Source organism: Colletotrichum phormii (assembly GCF_030913505.1).
Source record: "Colletotrichum phormii strain CBS 102054 chromosome Unknown BDP81scaffold_1, whole genome shotgun sequence".
In the NCBI taxonomy this organism is placed as follows: Eukaryota; Fungi; Ascomycota; class Sordariomycetes; order Glomerellales; family Glomerellaceae; genus Colletotrichum; species Colletotrichum phormii.
The window spans coordinates 2,819,824-2,841,019 of record NW_026851443.1 but is presented as its reverse complement, the minus strand read 5'-3'; the positions used below and the strand labels follow the sequence as shown (position 1 = coordinate 2,841,019).

The 21,196-nt window shown below is 52.5% G+C and overlaps 8 protein-coding genes across 8 annotated transcripts; 4 read left to right on the top strand and 4 right to left on the bottom strand.

Moving 5' to 3' along the window:
* Window positions 1–361: 361 nt before the first annotated feature.
* Window positions 362–1,322, bottom strand: BDP81DRAFT_13050 (uncharacterized protein). Its single transcript, XM_060581737.1, has one exon. It carries the CDS (start codon window positions 1,064–1,066, stop codon window positions 548–550), a length of 519 nt encoding a protein of 172 aa, XP_060451999.1. The 5' UTR covers window positions 1,067–1,322; the 3' UTR covers window positions 362–547.
* Window positions 1,323–5,583: 4,261 nt separating this feature from the next.
* On the top strand, window positions 5,584–5,839 carry BDP81DRAFT_388816 (uncharacterized protein; the record flags this gene model as incomplete). The annotated part of the gene is made up of 2 exons (XM_060587176.1): window positions 5,584–5,673; window positions 5,735–5,839. The coding sequence occupies 2 exons, from the start codon at window positions 5,584–5,586 to the stop codon at window positions 5,837–5,839; spliced, it is 195 nt and encodes a 64-aa protein (XP_060451998.1).
* A 171-nt stretch (window positions 5,840–6,010) lies between these two features.
* BDP81DRAFT_12986 (uncharacterized protein) lies at window positions 6,011–7,339 on the top strand. The gene has a single exon (XM_060581725.1). The coding sequence runs from the start codon at window positions 6,279–6,281 to the stop codon at window positions 6,978–6,980; it is 702 nt and encodes a 233-aa protein (XP_060451997.1). The 5' UTR covers window positions 6,011–6,278; the 3' UTR covers window positions 6,981–7,339.
* BDP81DRAFT_12990 (uncharacterized protein) lies at window positions 7,202–7,670 on the bottom strand. Its single transcript, XM_060581726.1, has one exon. The coding sequence runs from the start codon at window positions 7,553–7,555 to the stop codon at window positions 7,301–7,303; it is 255 nt and encodes an 84-aa protein (XP_060451996.1). The 5' UTR covers window positions 7,556–7,670; the 3' UTR covers window positions 7,202–7,300.
* Window positions 7,671–9,654: 1,984 nt separating this feature from the next.
* BDP81DRAFT_477502 (uncharacterized protein) lies at window positions 9,655–12,870 on the top strand. The gene is made up of 3 exons (XM_060594818.1): window positions 9,655–10,193; window positions 10,258–11,187; window positions 11,250–12,870. Exons 1-3 carry the CDS (start codon window positions 9,786–9,788, stop codon window positions 12,600–12,602), a joined length of 2,691 nt encoding a protein of 896 aa, XP_060451995.1. The 5' UTR covers window positions 9,655–9,785; the 3' UTR covers window positions 12,603–12,870.
* Window positions 12,871–15,666: 2,796 nt separating this feature from the next.
* Window positions 15,667–16,192, bottom strand: BDP81DRAFT_388814 (40S ribosomal protein S30; the record flags this gene model as incomplete). The annotated part of the gene is made up of 3 exons (XM_060587175.1): window positions 15,667–15,690; window positions 15,763–15,874; window positions 16,140–16,192. The coding sequence occupies 3 exons, from the start codon at window positions 16,190–16,192 to the stop codon at window positions 15,667–15,669; spliced, it is 189 nt and encodes a 62-aa protein (XP_060451994.1).
* A 362-nt stretch (window positions 16,193–16,554) lies between these two features.
* Window positions 16,555–18,911, bottom strand: BDP81DRAFT_338065 (uncharacterized protein). Its single transcript, XM_060585981.1, has 3 exons — window positions 18,569–18,911; window positions 17,723–18,500; window positions 16,555–17,660 (listed from the first exon to the last, which is right to left on the bottom strand). Exons 2-3 carry the CDS (start codon window positions 18,480–18,482, stop codon window positions 16,840–16,842), a joined length of 1,581 nt encoding a protein of 526 aa, XP_060451993.1. The 5' UTR covers window positions 18,483–18,500; window positions 18,569–18,911; the 3' UTR covers window positions 16,555–16,839.
* Window positions 18,912–19,771: 860 nt separating this feature from the next.
* On the top strand, window positions 19,772–21,192 carry BDP81DRAFT_12890 (pyridoxamine 5'-phosphate oxidase-domain-containing protein). Its single transcript, XM_060581712.1, has one exon. The coding sequence runs from the start codon at window positions 20,098–20,100 to the stop codon at window positions 20,926–20,928; it is 831 nt and encodes a 276-aa protein (XP_060451992.1). The 5' UTR covers window positions 19,772–20,097; the 3' UTR covers window positions 20,929–21,192.
* Window positions 21,193–21,196: the final 4 nt, after the last annotated feature.

Genomic DNA, 21,196 nt, shown 5'->3' with positions numbered 1-21,196 from the left:
GTTGCAGAACAGGACGCTAAGGAGTCTTGGTTGAGGAGATGGGAAAAGAGAAAAGCAATTATGGGCAAGGGAGGTTCATGGTCCGTGGAGCAGGGACTAAGAAAAGAAAGCGGACGGGTGCGTCGAGTGGAGACATTTGATTGGGATTCGAACCAAACGCGAACCTTGGGCCCCATGGGAAAAGAAAGAATGGAACGGATTATTCCATCAGAAAAAAAAGAGACAGAAAAGTAAATGTGACTTGGGGGAGAAGAGAGCAAAGCGTTGCGGCGGCCGGGTGTTTGCAGCAGAACGTTGCGGAAAACTCGGAGGAGGGTGGGCTACATAGCACACACTTCCACGGTCGTACGTATTCAGCTTAGAAGAAATGAAGGGATAGTGAGGTAAGGGAGTGGGAAGAAACCAAACGCAAGAAGAAGCTTTGGTATCATTGAATGGAAAGAAATGATGTAGGGGAAATGGGGGACCGATGTTTTGCTGGAAGTCTCATTCTCCTGCCATGGTTGGATCCACTGCGGTTTGGGGAGAGCTCTATTTCCTCACGCATTCAGGGAAAGCAGGAGGAGGAGGAGGAGGAGGAGGGGGGGGCAGGGAGCGCAAGGTAAAGAAAGGAAGCAGCACCTGACGCAAGGAACCACATTCCACGATTTGAAATCTCGGTAAAACTGAAGAAGACTTCGATGTCGATGGTCGACCCCGGATCGTGGTTTACATTCTTGGAAGTCGGAACTTCAAGGTACGTACACCTACACTCGCACACGCTTTCCCTTGGTCCTTGCAAGATACTTGACGGAAGCGACGTGGGAGGAGGAGACGCATGCCGTATTTCCTTCTTTCTCAATGTAAAGATATTTGTCCATCGAGGTTGCCGGATGTACATGCAAGAGAACGACTCGGCATATCTGTACGTCTTCCTGTTTTGTTCGTAAGCGGATGAAGCGCAGAGAAGAAAACCCCTCTCCTGTGAATTCTTTGGAGATTTGACGCGGGGGTCTCTAAGGTTGGTTCTTTCATCGCTTCTCCCTTTTACGCTTGCTACACACGTGTTGACCCCGCTTGAGTGCATTCTGGGCAGGGCTGGGCAGGAACTGGGGATGCTTCAACGACGACGTTCCTAGTTTCGTTCTCATATCAGAGAGGAGCTGAGCTGAGCCAGAGCTGCCGCGCATCGGAGCTTCAGCCCTGACACCTAGCAGCTGGGCCTCGGCGCTTTTAGACGACGGTCCAGATTTCACCATGTGACGGGAATGAATGATGATCAACCAAGTTAGAAAAAAAAAGCTAGATATGGCTGGGAAATTCGAACCTGGGGGTGGGTATTGGGATGAGCTGGGCTGAAAGTCTAAGGTCAGGCATGGTGAGATACGGTCGAGGTTCGAGATTCAGCTCGAGTCAAGGGCTATCCCCAAAAAAAGAACATGGGAACTCAAAAACCAAAAGTGGTAGGCAGTCATTAGTCAGGAAGTGAGTTGCGCAAGAGTGACGGAGTTGGGAGGGTAGGCAAAAAGGAAGGCCATTGATCAAACCGATACATTGTCGAAGTGCGAAGGAAAGGTGGGTATCAGATCTGGTAACATCTTAGCCCTGGGATCTAGGGAAGCAGGGGCGATGGCTTCCGCCTCCACCACCACTACCTACTTCCTCCTTACCAGACAGTGACCACCAGGAGTGTGGACTGTGTGTGGTGGGGTCGCACAACCATGGAACCTCTACGTTGACAACCGCAGCGGTTGCAAGATCCATCGGGCATGCAGCCTGGGTCAAACAGAAAAAGATCCCGGCATGTGTGTGTGTGTATGTGTATGTGTATGTGTATGTGTGTGCGTGTGCGTGTGCGTGTGCGTGTGCGTGTGCGTGTGCGTGTCAGTTGAACCAGAGCCTATGTGATTGGGGAGAACAAAGTGCGATATGTGAGGAGATGTTGGAGATGTTGAGCGAGATCCATGGATGCAGCAAAAGGTGTCATGGTAGTGGTGTGTATGGCTTGTAACTTCCTTTGAGTGTGTGTGTCCTCGCACGCTCAAGCCCATGGGCAAGCCACCAATCGGGCAGCCGCCGGCCACAATCATGGTCAAGGTGACGGGAGCTTCACCAGCCGCGATAAACCCCCCCCCCTCCCCCCCCCCCCCCCCGGGACGAACCAATAGGGTCATCCGAACAAGACAGGACCAGGGTCGTTGTCACTCGTTCATTGCTTTGCTGCTATCCCAAACTCTCTCTCTCTCTCTACGGAATATCCGTACCTTACTCCGTACTCTTGTCTGGGTATCTTTTTTTTACTCTGCGACATGCTATCCATACACTACTAAACACTTTTGTTTTTACGACTGCTCACAAACCCCCAATCCTAGGAATTGAAATATCCCGGCTTGCAGAAAAGGAACATATTCGAACTTTGTTGGGACTTGGAAAGCAACAACCAACCCTCTTTCGTCCTGACTCCTCCGAGGAGAGATGAACGAAAGGATCAGTCATCACACTCGTCACCTTTTTTTCTTAGCTGGCAAACAGAGTGTGTGATAATATAGTCCAGCTTTTCTTCCCGGGATTATATCACTTCGTACCCATCAAAAGGAGTCATTTTGCAACAAGTCAGTGCTTTCTCTACGGGTAGCCATACAAACCCTTCCCCGGCAAGCATCTTCCCTCGTTGGACGTTTGACACTACGGCTTCGACCTTTCGCCTTACAGGCTTCCCACTCACACACACACACGCGCGCACGCAACACACAAACAAACCATACATACACGTACAGAAGCTAATTATATGTCGTCTCTTATTGGATCTCCATTACCTTATTCATCTCGACGCAGTAGTTCGCACCCGCTAAAGACAGGAACTAGGTTGGGACTTATTACGTGCATCCCATCAGATTTTATCCAACAACGTGCACTCCAGAGATTCTCCAAACTTTATTGTGCCTTCGGTGGTAATCTGCATTGCTACTGCAACTCTTTTTGCTCTTGCTCTGTTGCAGGATTACGAGGCCCTTCTTTGATAGCGCCGTAGATAAATCCAGCCCCAAGTCCGTTCCCTTTTCCCCTCTCACTCTAGTAACCTAGTCCCCGTTGGGGGGGGGCGTTTACCAAAGCAAACGGCGCACGCGATACTAAAGGTATTTGCGATGGGACCTACCTATGGAGTACCAGTAACACCAATTCCACGACGCCTTTTCTTTTCCGCCCCTCCCCCTCCCTTCCTTACCTAAACTTGCCATGTTTCTCTGCACAAGGCAAGTGAGAAAAAGAAAAGAAAAAGTCAAATTTCAAATATTGTCCGAGCTACACCCTTAGTACCAAACCAAAGCAAAATCGCGTTCTCGCTTTCGTTGGTTGTTTCGTCATACCCCCATCGCGAGTGTGGAGTTCCAGAACCGATCTCCCCTCTCAACCACCCAAAAAAGGAAGCACTAGGGAAGAAGAAGAACCATGGTAAGAGAGCACCTTAGAGAAGGGGGGGCAGAGAGCCGTTTGAGCCTCCACGTCGGCTCTGGAAGGGGGTGGGTTGGCGACAATTCTGTAGGGGTTTTCCGTTGGCTACGGATACATGCAGTTCAAAGTCAGGGAATCCACGGGGAGGGTCTACTCCCATGGAATAACATGGGTCATTGTATCAAGTGTATATGGTTACACTATTACAGAGTTTCCCAAAATCTTTCTTTCTCCGCTCATACGTGCGTTACTGGGAGAGAGAGAGAGAGAGAGCAGAGAGAAAATAGATATGGGGAGGGGGGCATGACCAGGGGGGTTTCTTTCACGAAGATACCTTACCTTGCGCTTCAATGACTATGACCTTGCCAGGTGCCTACATAATCGACTCCCCTCTTTCTTTGCTGCAACTTTGGCTGCAAAGTCACAGCCAGAGAAGGAATTCCCCGGCGCGGAATCCCGGGGCAGATCGAACAGAGCTCTGGAACATCCACTCATCTGGGTTATTCTTCTACTCGCTCCCTGCTCCAATACCCCTGCCTGCACTAGCCTCGCGATCGACTGCTCGCCAGGGGCCAATGAGCAACCCCGGGAGGCATGGGGGAATTGGGATTGGGATTGGGATTGGGATTGGGGAGAGGAGGGGGGGGGGGGGGGGGGGAGCATCCGGATTTACAAGATTTTGAGAGAGAGAAAGAGACAAAGCCCTGGGAGGTGTGTGGTATCCGTAGAAAAGAATGAGCAAGTTGGCATCATAGCGCTCTGCTTCACCTTTGCTTTCCATTACTTCCGTGTTGCGAATGCCCTGGTAAGGTATCTAATTCCAACAAGGAGGATTCGGGGATATAAAAAAACGAAGAAACAACATGGTAAAACAAACCAAAAAAAAGATCCAGCCAACCTCTTTTTTGCCTCCGTCCGTCCGTTCCCTTAGACCACCCGGAGGAGCCGCCGCCAGCCGCGAGTTGCAACGTGCCTCAGCAAGCCCGAGCCGTGTCCCCCGTCTGGAGACTCGGAAAGGGCATGGCTTTCCATGGCTTGAGCTGGTTCGGCTCTGTCTTGTCTTACCACGAGTCCACGACACGACCAAGGGAAAAAAAATTGAAAATAAGAGTAAATGAATGGCTTTTTTGGTTTTCCGTAGAGCAAAGTACCATCTCGCACACAAACCCCCGATCCCCCTTCTCTTTTCCTTACCCCCCCCCTCAGACAGAAACCCAAGAACTAGCTCTACCTAGTCCTGCCAAGCCGAGGAAACATACATACATACAGACAGGCAGGCAGGCAGACAGGCCAAAAAGAAGGAAACAGAGACACCCGGATGCATGTACACGCAACTTTGCTCTCACACTACACATACACACCACGCACACACACACACACACACACACACACAAACGAGTACCTACCTTACGGTCGTTCCCGATGAACAATTCTTCAGCCATCACCATGGGGCCTGGTCCACCCCACCTTGTCCCCTCGAACAGAGTGATCCAAGGATCCATCCACATCCCCCATCGAATTCAAATCCTTGCCCATGCCTATCCTGGCAACCTGGCTCGCGCCACCGTCGTTCATCGCTGAACTGCCACTGATACGCCTCCGGGTCTCTGCTAGTCCCGCACCAGAATGTGATACCGATGTGCCATCTGCACTGTACCGGTCTACCGGCCTGGTTGGTTTCTTTTGCTGCTTGCTACTTTCTGCTGGCGGCCTTCCGCCGGTTGCTCGCCGATTTGATTATTATCAGATGGCACTGCCATATTTTCTTCTTGCACTAGTAACCAGAACAGGGACTTGGAACACCCGCTCCCGCCTTGAGCAAGTCTCCCTCGCTGTGCCTACCTGGTCCTTGCCCGTCTCGACGGCCCAGCTAGCGAGTGCTTTGTCCTTGTCGTGCGATTCCAAAGGAATCTGCCAAACTATAAGTATCGACGGTTGCCGCCTTGAGTTCTCTCGCCTTGTCCAGATCGCCATCATCGGACATTTTACAGGTCAAAGGACATCTCAGCTTGACGCACCACCTTCAGCCTCCATCAATAACACATCGACTTCGAGTGCCTGCCTGCCAACCAACCCCCACCACACTTTTTCGATTCCAGATCCTACGAACCACACAACAACCAACCAAGTTCGCCATCACATCTCGCCAACATGGTCTGCTCAAACCACTGCCAGGTCGACAAGACCGCTTTCCGAAACCAGCAGAAGCCATCGTCGTCCACCAAGAGCGGCTCGAAACAGGTGAGTGTGCATGGCTGCACCCCACGTCCACACAGGGCCCGAATTAACTCTCTTTTCTCAGCACCTTCTCCCAGGCATTCGCTGCCCTACGTGCCATGCCTCAGGTAAAGAGGTGTGGGTACTACCCGGAAAAGAGTGCGGCTACTGCGGCACCCCCTGCGGCTAAGACATCTCATGTGAGTTCTCCAACTTCTTCCCGCGTCATTGCAACATGTGGCTGTGAGGCTGACTCTTGTACAGCACTGAATCCCCCGATCAAGAGTCATAAAGCTGGGACTGCGATGCGATATTGGGAACCACCGAAACAATTACGATACCCCGGGACAACGGCGAACGGCGACACACAAGGGCTATAGATTGAGGGGTTGTGTGTGAGGAGCGAGAATGAGATGACCAAAGGGGGTTGTGCTTGTTCGATTACGAGGAATTCTTTTCATCCTTTTTTTCCGTCATTTTTTGGGGTTTATTGAAGGGAATGGAAAAAAGGGGGCAGATCAAAATCGATGAGTGGGCCAATCTGGGTACTGGCCCTGTAATGTTAACGAGCCATGTCTGTCCGATTTTCAGATCGGAATGTACAGTTGGAGGGGTAGAATGGGCGGGAGATGGATGAGCAGAGGGGTAAGAACAACATGGGCAAACCAACTGGCGCTTGGGCTTCGGGCTTGGAGGGGGAGTTTGGAAATGTAATGGTAGCCGCTTTCGGCCTACTTGCTTCAATCAGACACCATACAGGTTCTTTGTTCGTTTTCGCAACTCGTTTGAACCTTGCCTGTTTCGAATCGGAATTCATGTCAGAGGAGGTCTGGATACGGCGACGGGACTCGAGTGGTGTGTACCTTGGTACAGGTTCCAAACTCGATCTCGGAACCAAGAACGGAGTATTAGATGCAGACCGGCGACACCTGTATGGACCGGAGCGCATCGCATGGCCCCGATCGCGACAGAGTGCCGGACGGGACGCGGGAGGTGGCTTGCTCGGAGATAACACCGGGAGTGTGGTATTGGCTGTTGCTGAGCCCGTTTTTGCGACGAATGGACACAGTAATGCCTGTCGCTGCATGGGGGGAAACCGATCCCCCGAGGTGTGTATCGGTCAAGATCGAGGTGGTATCGCAGTTGGAAAGGGGAAAGAGACGATGAGTCGAAAAGCAAAGAGGTACTTTGGCACTGAATATCCAGTGCGGATTAAGGTAGCAGTCTCTCTGAACAGAGTATCGCGTTGGATCAAAACCTGGCAGGTGAGGGCGATTCTAATGACCATATTCAGTATAAGGTTGCGAGCTGCATCTCGTGCAGGCCTTTGAATGATGACAAGTCGTTTATGGATTGCGGCGCGGGTCCTCATAGCTGTGTCTGTAGCTGCGGACCGACGGGCTACAACGGGGATGGGAGGTCGGCGTGGAGGACGGAAATAGCGGTGATGCATGGCGGACCTCGGCGTTGCGTGGGTTCAGGTGGTTGTGTTGCGATCAGGTCCCCTATCAGCCCAATCGGTCCCGATTCCACGGTTCTACTGACACACACAGCTGTAAGGTAGCTTGGAGTTGCAAGCTGGGTCAGACTTGTTACACCAAACGGCGTGCAGGACGCACGAGTGGACGTCCTGCAAGACTCGACAGGGAGTTCAGAAGCCTGTCAAAAAGCAGGGCCGGCATCCAGGAAGGCACATTCCAGCTGAGATCCAGGTCCATGTCCCTAGCTTCGTAGCGTCCCAGCAAGTCTTGCTCTCAGGAATGACTGTGGGCGAGATGGTAAGTGTGTGGGTTGCCGGGTCTCTGACGGATCGTGACGGAGCCCTAAAAGGCCGCCTTGCGGAAGATGCCAGTACCTGGGTTGGCAAGGGAAAGATGATAATTGTATGAGCGGTCATGTCTCGCATCGTAAGACATACAAAACCGTCATATGTGACGGCACGGGTAGTCCTGGCCTAGATGCCATGGATTTGTTGCGCGGTGAGGACTCCCACCAGGTTGGATAGCGCCAGGCTGTGCGGAGAATGGAGATCGAATCGGTTTACTGAATCACAGCGATGAGTAGAGTAAGGTATTGATTGGGTGCATCATATGACGAGGCAGGGTATGTCTGCAAGCGCTGGTGATTTGTTCAGGGGTCGGCAAGCTGAGGTGGACGAGGAAGAGGAGGAAAGGAAGGGTAGCTACTACACCGGTGTGAAGAGACGATGCTTGGCAATGTTCACCGTTAGTTTCGGAGGGGTGGACGTTTGGCTTCAGCACAGTGAAGTTGCGAAGAGGATGAAGGAGTGGAAAAGTGACAGAAGCAATGGCGGCCAAAAGTGGTGGAAGAAAGGGAAGAAAAAGCAAGGTTTGACTGAGGCTGCCTTGGGTTGAGAAGTTGAGAATTGACAACTTCTTTCGATGGCACCTCTGGGAAACTTGGGAAGGGGCGCAGGTGTTCCCGAGAGGCAGTTGCTGTCTGGTGTATCAACTGCCTGATTGGCCCGCGTCTTGAATGTGCTCCTCCCTCACTTTCCGATCTGAAGCACCGGTCTCCACCTGCCTGCCTCACTCTCAATCGCAACTTCTTCATTCATTCTTCAAGTGAATTGTGAAATGTGAGCAAGATTCACGTGAGTTGTCAATCCCGAGTGGATACGGCAATTCGCTCCTTCTTAGATTGCCAGAAGCCGGGCCATGGGGAAATCACGCACGACAGAAAGGCCGAGCATAACTTGAAGTTAGAACACCTCGAGGAAGGTAGGAACAACAACAACAACAACAACAACAACAACGACAAATTACATTCAGATAAGACTGGGACCTAGGACCCTGACAAGTATCTCATTTGTTTTCCCGTCACCTTTATTTATGGCAACGGGAACAGAATCCATCTCCGCCAGGGTCCTACTGTACCTTGAGCAGATGCGCAAACCTTATCATTGCGGTCCGCAACCACTCTGGACGGAACAGGAGTGGTGGACCCGTGGGCTCTCTCTGGGATAATCTCAGCACTAACTGTCAAACAGGAGATTTCGAGGCTCGAGATGGTTTTCAGTCTTGGGGAGTTGTTGACCCGAGAAAAGCAATAGAAGATAGATGACTAGCAGAGACAAGTCATAAATCTAGGTCACCCATCACGCGTGGATGTTATCATCACTCCAGTCCTGCCCGTACCGAAGTGTCAAAAGTGTGAAAGTCACCAATAGTCCGTTTCGGAGCTAGTACTTGACCTATCCTAGTGCTCCAGGATATCGTCGCTCTTTAAAGGTTGTCACTGCGGCTCAATTTTAGCAGGACCTGTCCCTATCAATGGATTTGTTTCTTCTTGAACTTGGCCCGTCATGACTCTTGGTCGTCGATGCCCAGCAATGCAGCAGATATGTCAATCGCAGGGCTGTCTATCCGTATTCCAGTATCCTCAGCGTGTCCCAGATATTTGTTCTCGAATTGTTCCTTATTCCTGTCTCAACCGCCTCGTATTCATGAACAAGGCTTGTGGACCCCACAAGGAAGAAACAGCCATGGGCCGACTCGACACGGAATGGTGTGTGAGGCCCACGGATGCAACAAGTTGCATCGAACCGTCAGTCAGATTTAGACTCTTGACGACGTGCGAGCGCATCGAGCATCAACCTCACACTCCCGTCCCGTCCTTCAGCCTGGCCATCTGTTCCGGTTCCGCAGCCAACCACGGCAAGGCAAAATCGAACGGCTCTGGTCCCCATTGGCGTAAGGTATTTATTTTCCCCCCTTCCAGGTTGTCTTAGGTTTGGGCCTAAAACCCCGCAAAAAGGTACAGATGAGCGTCGAGGTCGGGCGAAGTACCCTCCCATACCAATACATGCGGAGAGTTACCTTTCCCCGGCCGCCATGACATGCCAATTACCGTGCCCGCCATGCGGCCATGCCCGTTCAGTGTTTCTTGCCCTGCCCACCGCGGGCCTTCCCCCAGAATATGAGCTCGCTTGCTCCACTTTGCTGTCGTCCTAAGGTAACTTCCCCCCCGCCACTTCCCGGTGCCCAATTCCCTGATGCCGCAGCCGTCGCAAGACTTGCGCAAAGAGCCTCTGCAGCTCATCATCAATTCCAACTCAATCTAACCGCCGGCCCCATCTACATCCTCCCTTCCGCCCGCCCTTCGCCAAACTTAACATGAACGGCATCGACATCCTTTGCGATGCCGCCGGCTCTGACATGCTGCATCCCCTCTATTCCCCGCCGGAACTGCCGAAACAACCGGCCCAACTTTTACCCCAACAGCTCGGGAAACGCAAACTGAGCACATCCGACACCTCTCCCTCTTCGACACATGTATGCCATATATGCAAGCGAGTGTATGAGCGGGCCGATCATCTAACGAGGCATCTACGCTCTCATGAGAATGCTCGTCCCTACCAGTGCTCCCGCTGCCCCAAGCGATTCAACAGAGCCGACCTCCTCACCCGCCACGAGACAACCCACGACCGGGATAATACGGGCAAGGGTAGAACCTTCATACGGAGGAGTGATCGAGCCGCCGAGGCGTGCTTGAACTGTGCCGCTTCCAAGTCAAAATGCGAGGTAAACCCCGGCCGAGAAAACTATAGTTCTACGTCAGAGTACCAGAAGACTGACACACATTCAGGATGCTAAGCCATGCTCTCGCTGTCGATCCAAGAACTTACCATGCGAAATCCCCTCGAAGCGCACACATCCTCATCGAACGTCAATCGACGGCGCCTCCAGCCCTTCCGAGACATCAACACTGCATATGAGCGTCGACATGAACGGTAGCATGGACACTGGCTCCGTCTATACGGCTTCAAACTTGGTCATGATGCCACCAAACCCCGATATGAGCCATGATCTGGACGCATCCTCCTACATTGACGATGGCTTTTCGAACCCTGTTATGGACATGGTGATGGACGATATTGTCAACTTCAATCCAGTACACACGTACTTCCAGGACATGGACTTTTCCTCCTGGGACCTAAACTTTGACGCCATAACCATTCCACAACCCGAAATCAATCAGACCCCCGAATCTACTACAACCAGCCGGTCCAAATCCAACACACGAAATGCTTCAAAGGCACACGCGGCCTTCAAACGGTCGCCTTGGCTCTGGGAGCCGGGGCCAAAGGATTACGCGCTGCATCATGCTTCACCGCAGGATAAGGAGCAACTCATCCTTGACAACGGTACATTTGCTAATTCTCCCGCTTTTGATAAACTGATCAACACTCCGGGCACGAAGCTAAAGATGACGTCCCTCTCAAGGGACAGTCTCCTGGCCATGGTGGTGGCTAGCACATTCCAGAAGGGCGGCCGCACACGCACACCATCTTTTCCTTCTCAAGATCTCCTGAATTATCTCGTGCAAGCTCATTTCATTCATGATGAGCATCAGAGCGACAGTTGGATCCATCTAGCGACGTTCGATGCTGCTGCCACGATTCCAGAACTGCTTGCTGGTATTCTGTCCAGCGGTGCTACGTATATATCCATTCCTGCGGTGTGGCAGTTCGGGTTCTCGCTCCATGAAGTGCTCCGGCTTGGACTGGCAGACTTGGTAAGTCCATAACCCCCTTGACCATCCGTCCAATAGCAAACTTCCTTGCTAACATGCCCAAGTTCGAAAGCTCAAATTCTTTCACACGGGATCTTGCGGCTCTCCAAGCATTCATGCTCAACCTGGATATTGGCATCTGGAGTGGTTTCAAGCGAAAGATGGAGATCGCGGAGAGCTTTCTACAGCCTCCAATGACCATGCTCAGACGTGCGGGAAACTTCTCGGCCCCACCAGACTCGTCGGCCATGATCCCAACGATGGCAGACTCCCCCGAGGTTCTGGACTCCAAGTGGCGCAAATTTGTGAAGCGGGAATCTTACAAACGCCTTGTTTTACACATGTTCTTTCACGACATCCAGACTTCTATCTCATTCTGCAAAAACCCACTCATGTCTTACACAGAACTAAACTTCAGTCTTCCTGCTTCTCGAGATCTATGGAGGGCACGATCCGCCGGGCAATGGAGGAATGTGTATGTTGCCAAAACCAACGCAGCCCCAGACCGTATCATTCCCCGTGTGTCAGAAGTGATGCACTGCACCGAAATTCTGGACGAATTCGAGCAATTGGTTGACACAGAATTGTGCTACATGGCCTTATTGCATGGCTACTGGGGTCAGATAGCGGCGTACCGCGAAGCCATCAAGTTCTATTCCGACGGTCTCTCGAGTAAAAGGAATGCGACCCACCGCCTGTGGCTCAAAACACAGTACCAAGAGCTCTACCGAGATCTCAATGACTTTTCAACCATGATCCTCACATCAAAACGGCCCACGGCTCAGCTTGCAGTCATGTCAGAGGTCCTCATGATGCTACTACATGTTTCTCCCGACATCTTGCAGACGTTTGCTGGCAAATCGGGAGAGGACGAGGCCCGTAGGACGTTCACCAGCCTGGAAGACAGCTGGGTAAAGACATCTGAGGCACGTTACGCGATATGGCATGCTGGTCAGATTTTTCACCATGCTCGCCAGCTTCCACCTGCTTCGCTGCGTGAATTCAACGCCATCGCAGTATATTACGCATGTCTCACGCTTTGGGCATACGGGCTGCTATCCTGTTCGGCATCCAGACATGGCTCCGACCAAGAGATCAGCAACGGCTTGAGCAACAATAGGTCTACTTCGGGATACACGTTGATGGATTCGGACGAAAACCGGGAAACGAGGGCCTTTCTTCAACTTGACCGCGGAGTGCCTGGTCTCACAATCAATGGGAACCCCGCTGATGGCGTAGAATCGCTATCAAACCCGAGTGTGGTTCTATCGATTGCGAGAGATGTATTCCGGAACAACTTCCCTGTGGTTTCTGAACCTCTACCACCCTTGGTCGAGAGTCTACGGAGCCTGTTGCAGGGCCTTGGCTCGGGGGCAGCAGGGCGACCTTCGCGGGATGGGAGCTCAGACTTGCCGTAGTGGTTTACAATGCATTTCATCTGAGCGATATCTGGTTTGTTTATCTATCGAAATACTGGGACTTGACCGGAAAACGGCGGTACTGTTCAATTAGCGAGTGACGGAAGGTTGACTCGAATGGGTGATCCATGACATGCATGAGTTGGTGTTGAGGGAACAGGCATAGCGATAGCAGCCACATTTATTTGACTGAGCATTTGGCGTTAGTAGCAGCCTTATCGTTATGTACAATTGGCGTGGGAAACATCCAATGTGCTTCTTGAGGAAGGACTCGTGTTGATTTGCTCACTCGCAAGTGATATGACCACTCCGTCTACAGCAACGCGGGATGCCTCTGGCACAGAGAATGGAGCGGCCTGCGTCTGTGTGGCCCCACATCCCACGGCCCCGGTGAGGTCTCGGAGGCCGGGTGGGGGCACGTGCGTCGTTCCGGATTGAACGACACTTGGGCGGGCATAGGCGGCAGCGAGTTTGGTGGCTTGAAATCAGGATGAGTCCTTGAGCATTGGTCGACTTAAAACCGCAGCCAGAGTTCCGTTTCTTACCCAGCAAGTGATTTGTCCGAACTTGTAACATGCAACGGCTGGATCCCGGAGGCGTGGTCATCGTTTCCCCACGGTATCAGCGAGGTTTCTATCATGATCTAAATTGATGTGATCATTCTGTGCGAATTGAGCTAATCGATCATATAATCTCAGATGTATTTCCCAACTTGTGAGATTCTCTTTGAGGTAGAAGGTATCGTGTTGAGCCCCGATTCCATGGGCCATGGTCGAATCTGCCTCGAGGGTTTCGTTGACTGTAAGCCACATCAAGAAAAAAGGTAGTACAGCTAAATCGCCGTGACTAGGGCCTATTTTATGAGCCTGATATGTAGCAAACCAACGCGCCATGTTTCTGAGTTGGCAGTCTCTACGTCTCGTAGCAAGCAAAAGTCTGTCGTGGCAGGCATCCGTTACACATGTCAAGCCAGGAGAAGCTCATCCCTCGAGTAGAACGTTTTTCGAGTCTTGTTTCCCAGCCCTAGATGTTTCAAGGCTCGCGAAGCTGTGGCAAACCCACAGAATATGGAATACAACCCTGCCGGTTCGTGACTTGGCTTTCCGGCGTTGATGCCTTTTTACTGAGTTGTCAGCCTGAGTAAGGTAAGGAAGGTAGTACGCTGGTCAAGGTAGTACGGACCAGCTAAGCTGCAAGATGCAACGAGATATATAACGATGCAGCAAAACCGGGGCTGAATGTGAAGGGATTATCATCTCAGAGTGCTTTTCAGTAATATGCCTTATCGTTGGGAGGTCCAAATGTACCGAAATTTGAATTCCGCAGCATGATGGGCTTGTTCGTGTTATTGACTTCCCATGACGGGTTCGACGTTGCAATAAACAAACAGAGCATATTGCATGAAGCGATTTACGGCGGCAGGTTCGACTTGCATCTATTCCCACCCCATCAAACATATTCCGAGAAGAATACGCATGAAGCGTAAGGAGGGGATGATGGTGATAGTGGTGTATATGAAAGGGCATACGAGTGCGTTCGTTCTCTGCCACTCCATCTTTCTAACCACTTGGCGCAGTCCTCGTTCGAAATCGTCTGGGTCCACCCATCGTTGGTTTGCTTTGGTGTACATACACGCTTTGGTACTCGACAATTCCACTTTGGAACCCTCGACGGGAGAAAGGAATTACAAGTCATGTGCTAGATGGCTCGTGAGGGCATGTCATAGAAAGTGCAGGCACGGAAGTGTACTTGGCCACGAACATCTCGCCAGCTTTATTGAGATGGGATAGATACGTTAAGCCTAGACAGAGTGCCTGTTTAGGGAAACCTTACCCCTTTTTCCAAGTCCACCCCCGTTCAAACGCCAGCGTATCATGCTTCGCCCCGACAACCACTCGAGCTACAACCTATACGTTTCTCGGTATCCTCTCACGCCTCAACGCCAGTATGTTCGTGCCTCCAAATCGTCAGTCAAGTCTACACTGCCCACCATCAACCATCGAGACCGTTCCGAATCAGAGGTGGATTGACCTTACACAACGAACGTCATGATATGGTAACAAATGCTACTGTCTTAAGAGTCTTGCACAAAAGAAATGTAACTCTCGTCCATCAAAGGTCGCGCAGGCCACGGCCACACTTGCCCGGGACGACCTGTGGTTTGAGGGGGTGTTGGATGGCTGGCGCCTGGAAGCTAGACGTTTGTTCGACGCCCACGGTCTTCGGCTTTGCGTCTGCTCCAAAGCTGTGTGCCTTAGATGGATGGATCTAAGAATAACTTTAGAGAAGGGGCTCGCCGGATCAAAGGCGCCAAAGTGCACATATTTGCAATGAACAGTCTGCAGCGATCCAACGTCTGATTGGAACTCCAGGCCCTCTGTGTACTGATGGCTAGCGCTCCGTGACATTCTGACATGAAGTACCAAACTACTGACGAGAATACTACGCGGATGATGTCACCAAGCTGGGGTACTTCGTTGAATGGATAGCACATCGGACATCTGTCTAGCCAGTGTCCCTGGTCTGGGGTTCTTGTCGCTCAACGTATGATAGAAGTGCTCGTTGGGAACCCTGCCTTCGAATTCATCATCACAGCAGTCCTTGAGCAGTAGTCATGTAGATGGCAGAAGAAACATCCGTGTATTTCTCCCCAAGCACGGGCGAGCGCTCATCAAAGTTTGACAAAAGACAGTTCAAAGATAAAGCGAGATTCCCCATTTCCGATTTGAATGCCAGAAAAAACCAAATAGTTTTTACGAATTCTGCAATACGCATTCGTTTGTCTCTTATGCTTTCGTCGGGTCGGGAGAGATCAATCTACACACAGACGGACCCAAGTAAACCACACCGGTAGGGGATTCCTCAACCCGTCGTCAGGCGGAGGGAAACCGGAGGGATATGAGGGGCGTGATAAGATTTCCGAAACCACGACGGCATTTTGTCCCAAATTTCACCGTTTTCGCCAACCACCCTTGAACTTGATTCTCCCGTCGATTCCACCCTCATGCCGGTGGCCCAGACGTTCCTAGAGTCGTATCGAATGCATATGGGAAGTAGAAAGCGCTTAGGCGGTAGGGTTGGGGTTCATCTACAGAGCAGGCCAAGTTAGTCATCCGAGGTCATCGATAGTTGGCGAGGAGCGTCGTTGTCTAGAGCGTACCTTGCGCTTGCCTCCGGTGAGGGTGACGTTGACGAAACGGCGGGTGTATGTGAGTCTCTTCTTCGCGCGGCCCTTGGGGGTCTTCTTCTTCTCCTGGGGCTCAACCTTGGGGCTATTGCAGTGGTCAGCGCTCGCGGTTCATCATTTCATCATCAAGAACAATTTAGTCCATCGCCCGGTCGGTTCTCGTTTCGATGGAAAACGCGTTTCCTCGTCGTAGTTCGTTGAATGGATGGTGTTGTTGTCCCTTCTCTTTCCCGACCGGCGTTCCCCCTCATCGTCGTCCGTGGTGACCAAAGTTTTCGTCGGTTTGCCACCCTCGATTCCCAGATGCACGAGGATGTGTGTTGTTCTCATGAGTAGAAAAAAAGACTTACGTCTGAGACTTGACCTTTCCGGCACGCGCCAACGATCCGTGAACCTTTCCCATTGTGGCGGTTTGAGTTGCTGCTGTGTTGTTTCGGTGAGTTGGTTGTCGATGGAATCGAGAAGCGGGCTTGTCGTCTTCTGCGCGGGCAATGGGCGTCGGATTGCGTGGGAGGATTGCGGGCCTGGACAATTTTGGGGGTTCGGTTCGTAATTCTGTGCGTCACGTGTAGTGAGTGGGGAAGGAACAGGGCGGGCGAGGGGGCTTGCTTTTTGTTTTGTATTGAGCCAGTCACCTTCCTGCATTTGCCTCCGCCCCAATTCGGAAGAGGTGGTCTGGGCGAGAATTCGGCCTTAGGGGTTAATCTCATAACAACCTGAGCCACGCTTGTCGCTCCGTGGTCTGAGCTTTCGCAGTGGCGCCGGCGAGATGAATCATCGGCGAATGAGCAAAACAACATTCGCTGCCAGTAGCGCTGGTGGGCACTCGAAATAGGGAGGCATGGCTGACTATGGTGCCTCAGACTGCTAGTAGTGATTTCGCAATGACTGATTGAAGGACCTATTGTACTAAACAACCAATGTTTGATGATGTTTGCTTATCCTTTACGCCAACTTTTCCGTTATCCATCTTCGCAGCCGTCCAACGTTCGTACTCTACAGGGTATCTAGACATGTTCTCGTGTGTATACATCGACCTTGCTCAGTTACTCAAGCATTGTTGAGTCCACCCATCTGTTCCTCGCTCTTAGGATCAGCGCAGTACCCATTGCAGGCCAAGCACTTATCCAACTTCTTCGACAGCATATCCTCCAACGACGCCGGGTGGATGATGAGATCCTTCGTCTTCAGGTTCTCGTCCAAGAATACGTAGGGTCCTCGGTAGTCGCTCTGGCGAATCTCAGGAAGGAAGGTAATGTTGTGGGGAGTGTTCTTCTTAGCCACCTCAGCCCACGCAGCCTTCACATCGGCTCCGATCTGAAAATCCCAGGTGCTCTCCCACGATGCCGTCGTCGACAATATCTCGACGGAGTAGCGGAAGACGGCGCCTCCAAACTGGTCGGTCTTGTAAATTTCCAGCATCTGCAATGCTGGCATGTGCTTTGCGGCGCTGGCGATCGAACGAAGGATACCGTTGACGGTCTCGTGGTCGATACCATCAATCATGGTATGAGAGGTAAGCGCAAGTCGGCGGAGGTTGTTCCAGACGGGCTTGCGTGCGAGTAGACCTTGGAAGAAAGCAGTCGCGTCAGAGACGTTCGAGACGGCCATTTCCTCGGCTTGCAGGCTGAGGAAGCCCAAGTTGTGACCAAGGCTGGGGCATGAGGTTCGAGCAACATCTCCTGCTTCTTCCGCACTGTCGGTGGGGACGGGAAGAGCGATATCACCGCCGGTTGGATCCGCGTCATTGTCGTCGACAGACTCGGCATCCTCCCATTCGGCTTCCGGGCCATTGTTGAAAGCATCGAAATGCTCAAAGATGCTGATTCGCTTGATGTGGGAAGGCCAGAAAGGGAAAGTACGGGCATAGTCTGAGGGAGTCAATCAGTATTGGGCTTTTGGACACGACCTCGGTGAGGCAGAAGGGACGTACCGGAGTCGACTTCCAACTGTGCTTCCAAGTCAACTTGATGCCAGGGCTCGAATCGGACTTCCTCGAGCTTGGGCAGACTCGAGATAATACTGAGCAAGGCTCGAGATGAGATGTTGCGGTGGTTGCGGCGCAGAATCTGGCAGCTATTGATGACCGAGACCTCGGGGAGGCCGTGTCGTCCGACCTGCTCACAGGCAGCAGTGATGAAGCAAAAGTCGAGGTCGTGGTCGAAGAAGCGTGAGTTGCCGTCCTGATCCAAGCCCAGCTCGCCAAAGTACTTGTTCTTATCGCTGGGCGAAGCGGCGCTGAGCTCCAACTCCATACTCTGGCCCAAAGGCGTCCACTTGCTGAGGATGTCGAAAAGGTTCCAGATTCCCTGAGTGAATGCAATCTCATTTTCGTTCTGCTCATGGTCTGTCTCGGGAACCTTGGCCAGCTTGTTGGCATACTTAGCCAGCTCAATGTGGAGTGAGATGCGGCGCAGGTAAGAGCGACGGATGGGGTCTTGAAGAATTTCATCGAAGCGAGAGAGATCCTTGGCAGAACTGATCTCGAGAGTGCTGAAGTTGATCTTTTCTATGAATCTCTGCCACTGTTGACACACGACGGCATAGCTGCCCATGTCATGACGCTTGCTCTTTGACTTTGATGTTTTTGAGCGTCTTTCGGCGACAGCTCCATAGGCAAGGTGCTCAAGAATGAGGCCCTTGAGCTCAACAGGCAAACCATTCCATGTTGCCATCTTGGTCTCCTCTTCCATGGCAATCAGCTGTGAGGCCTAGTGAGAAGTCGGCGTTAGATAATGTAAGCACGTTGGTGTTGAAGACCCGCGTTGGTCGGTCTTACCTGTGGACGCCCAAGTCCTCGATGCTAAGGAAGTTGAGAGTGAATTTTCAGCGGGGCAAGAATGGAGACTGGGCTCACCTTAAACCCTTGTTCAAGTCGACACTGGACAGTTGAGTGAGTGAGGGGCAAATGAAATGCCTCGTCTTGAGCGAAGCGCCCTCCTGGCTGAGTATGCTCTGAATTTGTGTGCAGAAAGTCGCGCCTTCGCTATTGTCGCTGACACCTATGTCTGTCGAAGGGCTTGGGTCTTTCTGCGTTTTGGTGTTGTCATTGCCTTCTGGTCGTCTTTGTGAGGTGACCTACGCCTTTCCTTTGGAGAACGGGACTTGACTTGAGGTGCGAACGGACAAGTTGCGTGCACTAATCAGCACTTGGCAATGAGAAGACCCTTCCAGAGCAACCGGTACTTCCTTCCCGAAAAACTCATAGCACAAGTGGGTGCCTCCTGCCATCTAATCGTGTACCTTCACTCACTAGAGTACCCTTTTGGACCTTTGCTCCTCTCCCCCCACCTTAGAAAAACTCGTACAGTGTATTTCGGCAGCATGAAGCACAAGAAAGCTGGATTATGCACTGTTTCCCCTCTTCAGATAAGCCGATAGCAATGCCCTGGAATGCTGAGCCGAAGACCTGGACACTGGTGGTTGTTCATCCCGTTCCCTTGCCTTTTGGTCCTGGGATTACAGTTACAAACGCCAACAACATGTGCTCATCTGCTCACCTCCAGACGCTGGAGATGATCATGCAACCCAGGTCCCTGCAGGCAGACAGCCTTTCGCCAGCCCACAACTTCGGGAAAAACCACTTGAATTTCACCTTACGTATCCGTACAGCCGCCAGTAGCCCTGCCCATGCCCGCATGGCTCGGAGTGGATAGAGTCAGGCTTGGAGGTTGTCGCGCTAAACGCCGTTTGGCTTATCAGATCTAACCCCGGGCCACTTCCCAGGCGTCTCATCCCAGACATCACATGCGCCCATCTCCTCTCTTGCGGAGTTGCCCAGCTAAACCCAACGCGAAGTAACCTAACCTTCTGACTGACCCCCAGCCCACCACCGTTGCAGACCGACCTCCCGTCCTCGCCCGTTACGAAACCCGACTCGTTCTCCTGACTGTTACCGACGTTGTTGGACGGGGGACTCCTCTACGCAGTACTCGTGTTTGCCCAGGCGGATCCATCCCATCCTCTTTGTTCTTCAATCCATCCCCCAACGCCGAAGAAACCTCCCCAGAGAAGACATCGTCCCCGCCGTGCTCGCTCTCAATAGTTCCCTCCCAAATATCTTGGCCCTACGTCCTAACCCTTCCGATACCGCCTCACACCACGAACAGCTCGTAGGATCGATCCATCCCACCCTATCCGACCGACCGACCGACCGACCGACACCACACACACACCTCAAGTGAGGACTTTGCTACAAAACCTCGCATCCACCCGACCCCCGACAGACCCGCCTCCTTCTACACCCTTTCTCTCGCGTACCGTCAGAGCAGTCCCATACCTCCTCTCTTCGTCCGACCTGAAAACAAGATGAAGACATCCGCCATCCTCGCCGGCCTAGCCGCCTCCGCGGCCACCGCCGTTCTCGAGCCAGGCATGCCGCAGCACCTCCTCTCCAACCCCGAGGGCGGTGCCGACGCAAACCGCATTCCGACTTCATACGAGTCCGCAGTGATGGGCCGCCGCATTCTCGCCGTGACCAAGCTGGCCGAGCTCGCGACCGTCTTCCCGACCGGCGCCCACTCTGCCTCGGGCGGTGACCTCTCCGGCATGCCCATCGGCCTCATGGACTACGTCGCCGACTGCGAGGACGAGGGCAACCCCACCATCCTGGCCATCACCATCGCCACGTCCTTCAAGAACGTCCGCGCCGGCTCCAACATCTCCCTCTCCATGCACTGGGCCCCGCCCTTCCCGCCCGCGAAGCGCATCTCGCTCTTCTCCTCGCTCAAGCACAGAATCTTTGGCTCCTCCGACGCCGACGCGGCCACGGCTCTCCCCGACACGGTCCCCTACTCCGCCGCCAACCTCCCCCGCTTCTCCCTCCTCGGCTACCTCGAGAAGATCCCCGCCGACCCCGTCTCCTCCCTCAAGCTCGCCCACTGCTTCGTCAACAAGCACCCGGACTCCAAGTACTGGCTCCCCGGCAGCCCCGTCCACGAATCAGAGTGGGTTCGCTTCGTCGTCACATCCGTCTACTGGATCGGCGGCTTCGGTGACCGCGCCTACATTGGCTGGATCCCCCTCGAGGAGTGGCAGAAGGTCACCAAGGAGGAGTACGAGTCCATCGAGCTCCCTGGTGAGAAGCGCGGCTGGAAGGAGTGGAGCGTCAACAGCTGGTTCGACGGCAAGGACCTTTGAATGTGTCGAGAGGATGTTACCTGCGACGACAAGGTAGTTGATGATTTGCGTACGGGAGGGATCCAATCTTTTCTTTTTGGTATGATACCATTTACAACCTAGGTCAGACCCCAAAGGCCTCAAAGGGGCTTGCTAGTTTGCAATGCATTTTCAGGCCGGTCATTTGATGAGTATTTATATGCCAATTTTGCCCAAGTCGGCGTTGTTATTTTAGATGAAGACTTTGGCCGCGCGAGATACACATTCGCTAAACAGCCAAAGCCTAATT

What these genes read in the sequence shown, in the direction of transcription:
- BDP81DRAFT_13050 (XM_060581737.1), bottom strand. Translation starts at nt 1,066, where the DNA reads ATGCACTCAAGCGGGGTCAACACGTGTGTAGCAAGCGTAAAAGGGAGA.
- BDP81DRAFT_12986 (XM_060581725.1), top strand. Translation starts at nt 6,279, where the DNA reads ATGGATGAGCAGAGGGGTAAGAACAACATGGGCAAACCAACTGGCGCT.
- BDP81DRAFT_12990 (XM_060581726.1), bottom strand. Translation starts at nt 7,555, where the DNA reads ATGCGAGACATGACCGCTCATACAATTATCATCTTTCCCTTGCCAACC.
- BDP81DRAFT_477502 (XM_060594818.1), top strand. Translation starts at nt 9,786, where the DNA reads ATGAACGGCATCGACATCCTTTGCGATGCCGCCGGCTCTGACATGCTG. An exon ending in CTTCCAAGTCAAAATGCGAG is followed by an intron (nt 10,194 to 10,257) that starts GTAAACCCCGGC and finishes ACACACATTCAG; the next exon opens with GATGCTAAGCCATGCTCTCG. An exon ending in GGCTTGGACTGGCAGACTTG is followed by an intron (nt 11,188 to 11,249) that starts GTAAGTCCATAA and finishes AACATGCCCAAG; the next exon opens with TTCGAAAGCTCAAATTCTTT.
- BDP81DRAFT_338065 (XM_060585981.1), bottom strand. Translation starts at nt 18,482, where the DNA reads ATGGAAGAGGAGACCAAGATGGCAACATGGAATGGTTTGCCTGTTGAG. An exon ending in ACAGTTGGAAGTCGACTCCG is followed by an intron (nt 17,661 to 17,722) that starts GTACGTCCCTTC and finishes TGACTCCCTCAG; the next exon opens with ACTATGCCCGTACTTTCCCT.
- BDP81DRAFT_12890 (XM_060581712.1), top strand. Translation starts at nt 20,098, where the DNA reads ATGAAGACATCCGCCATCCTCGCCGGCCTAGCCGCCTCCGCGGCCACC.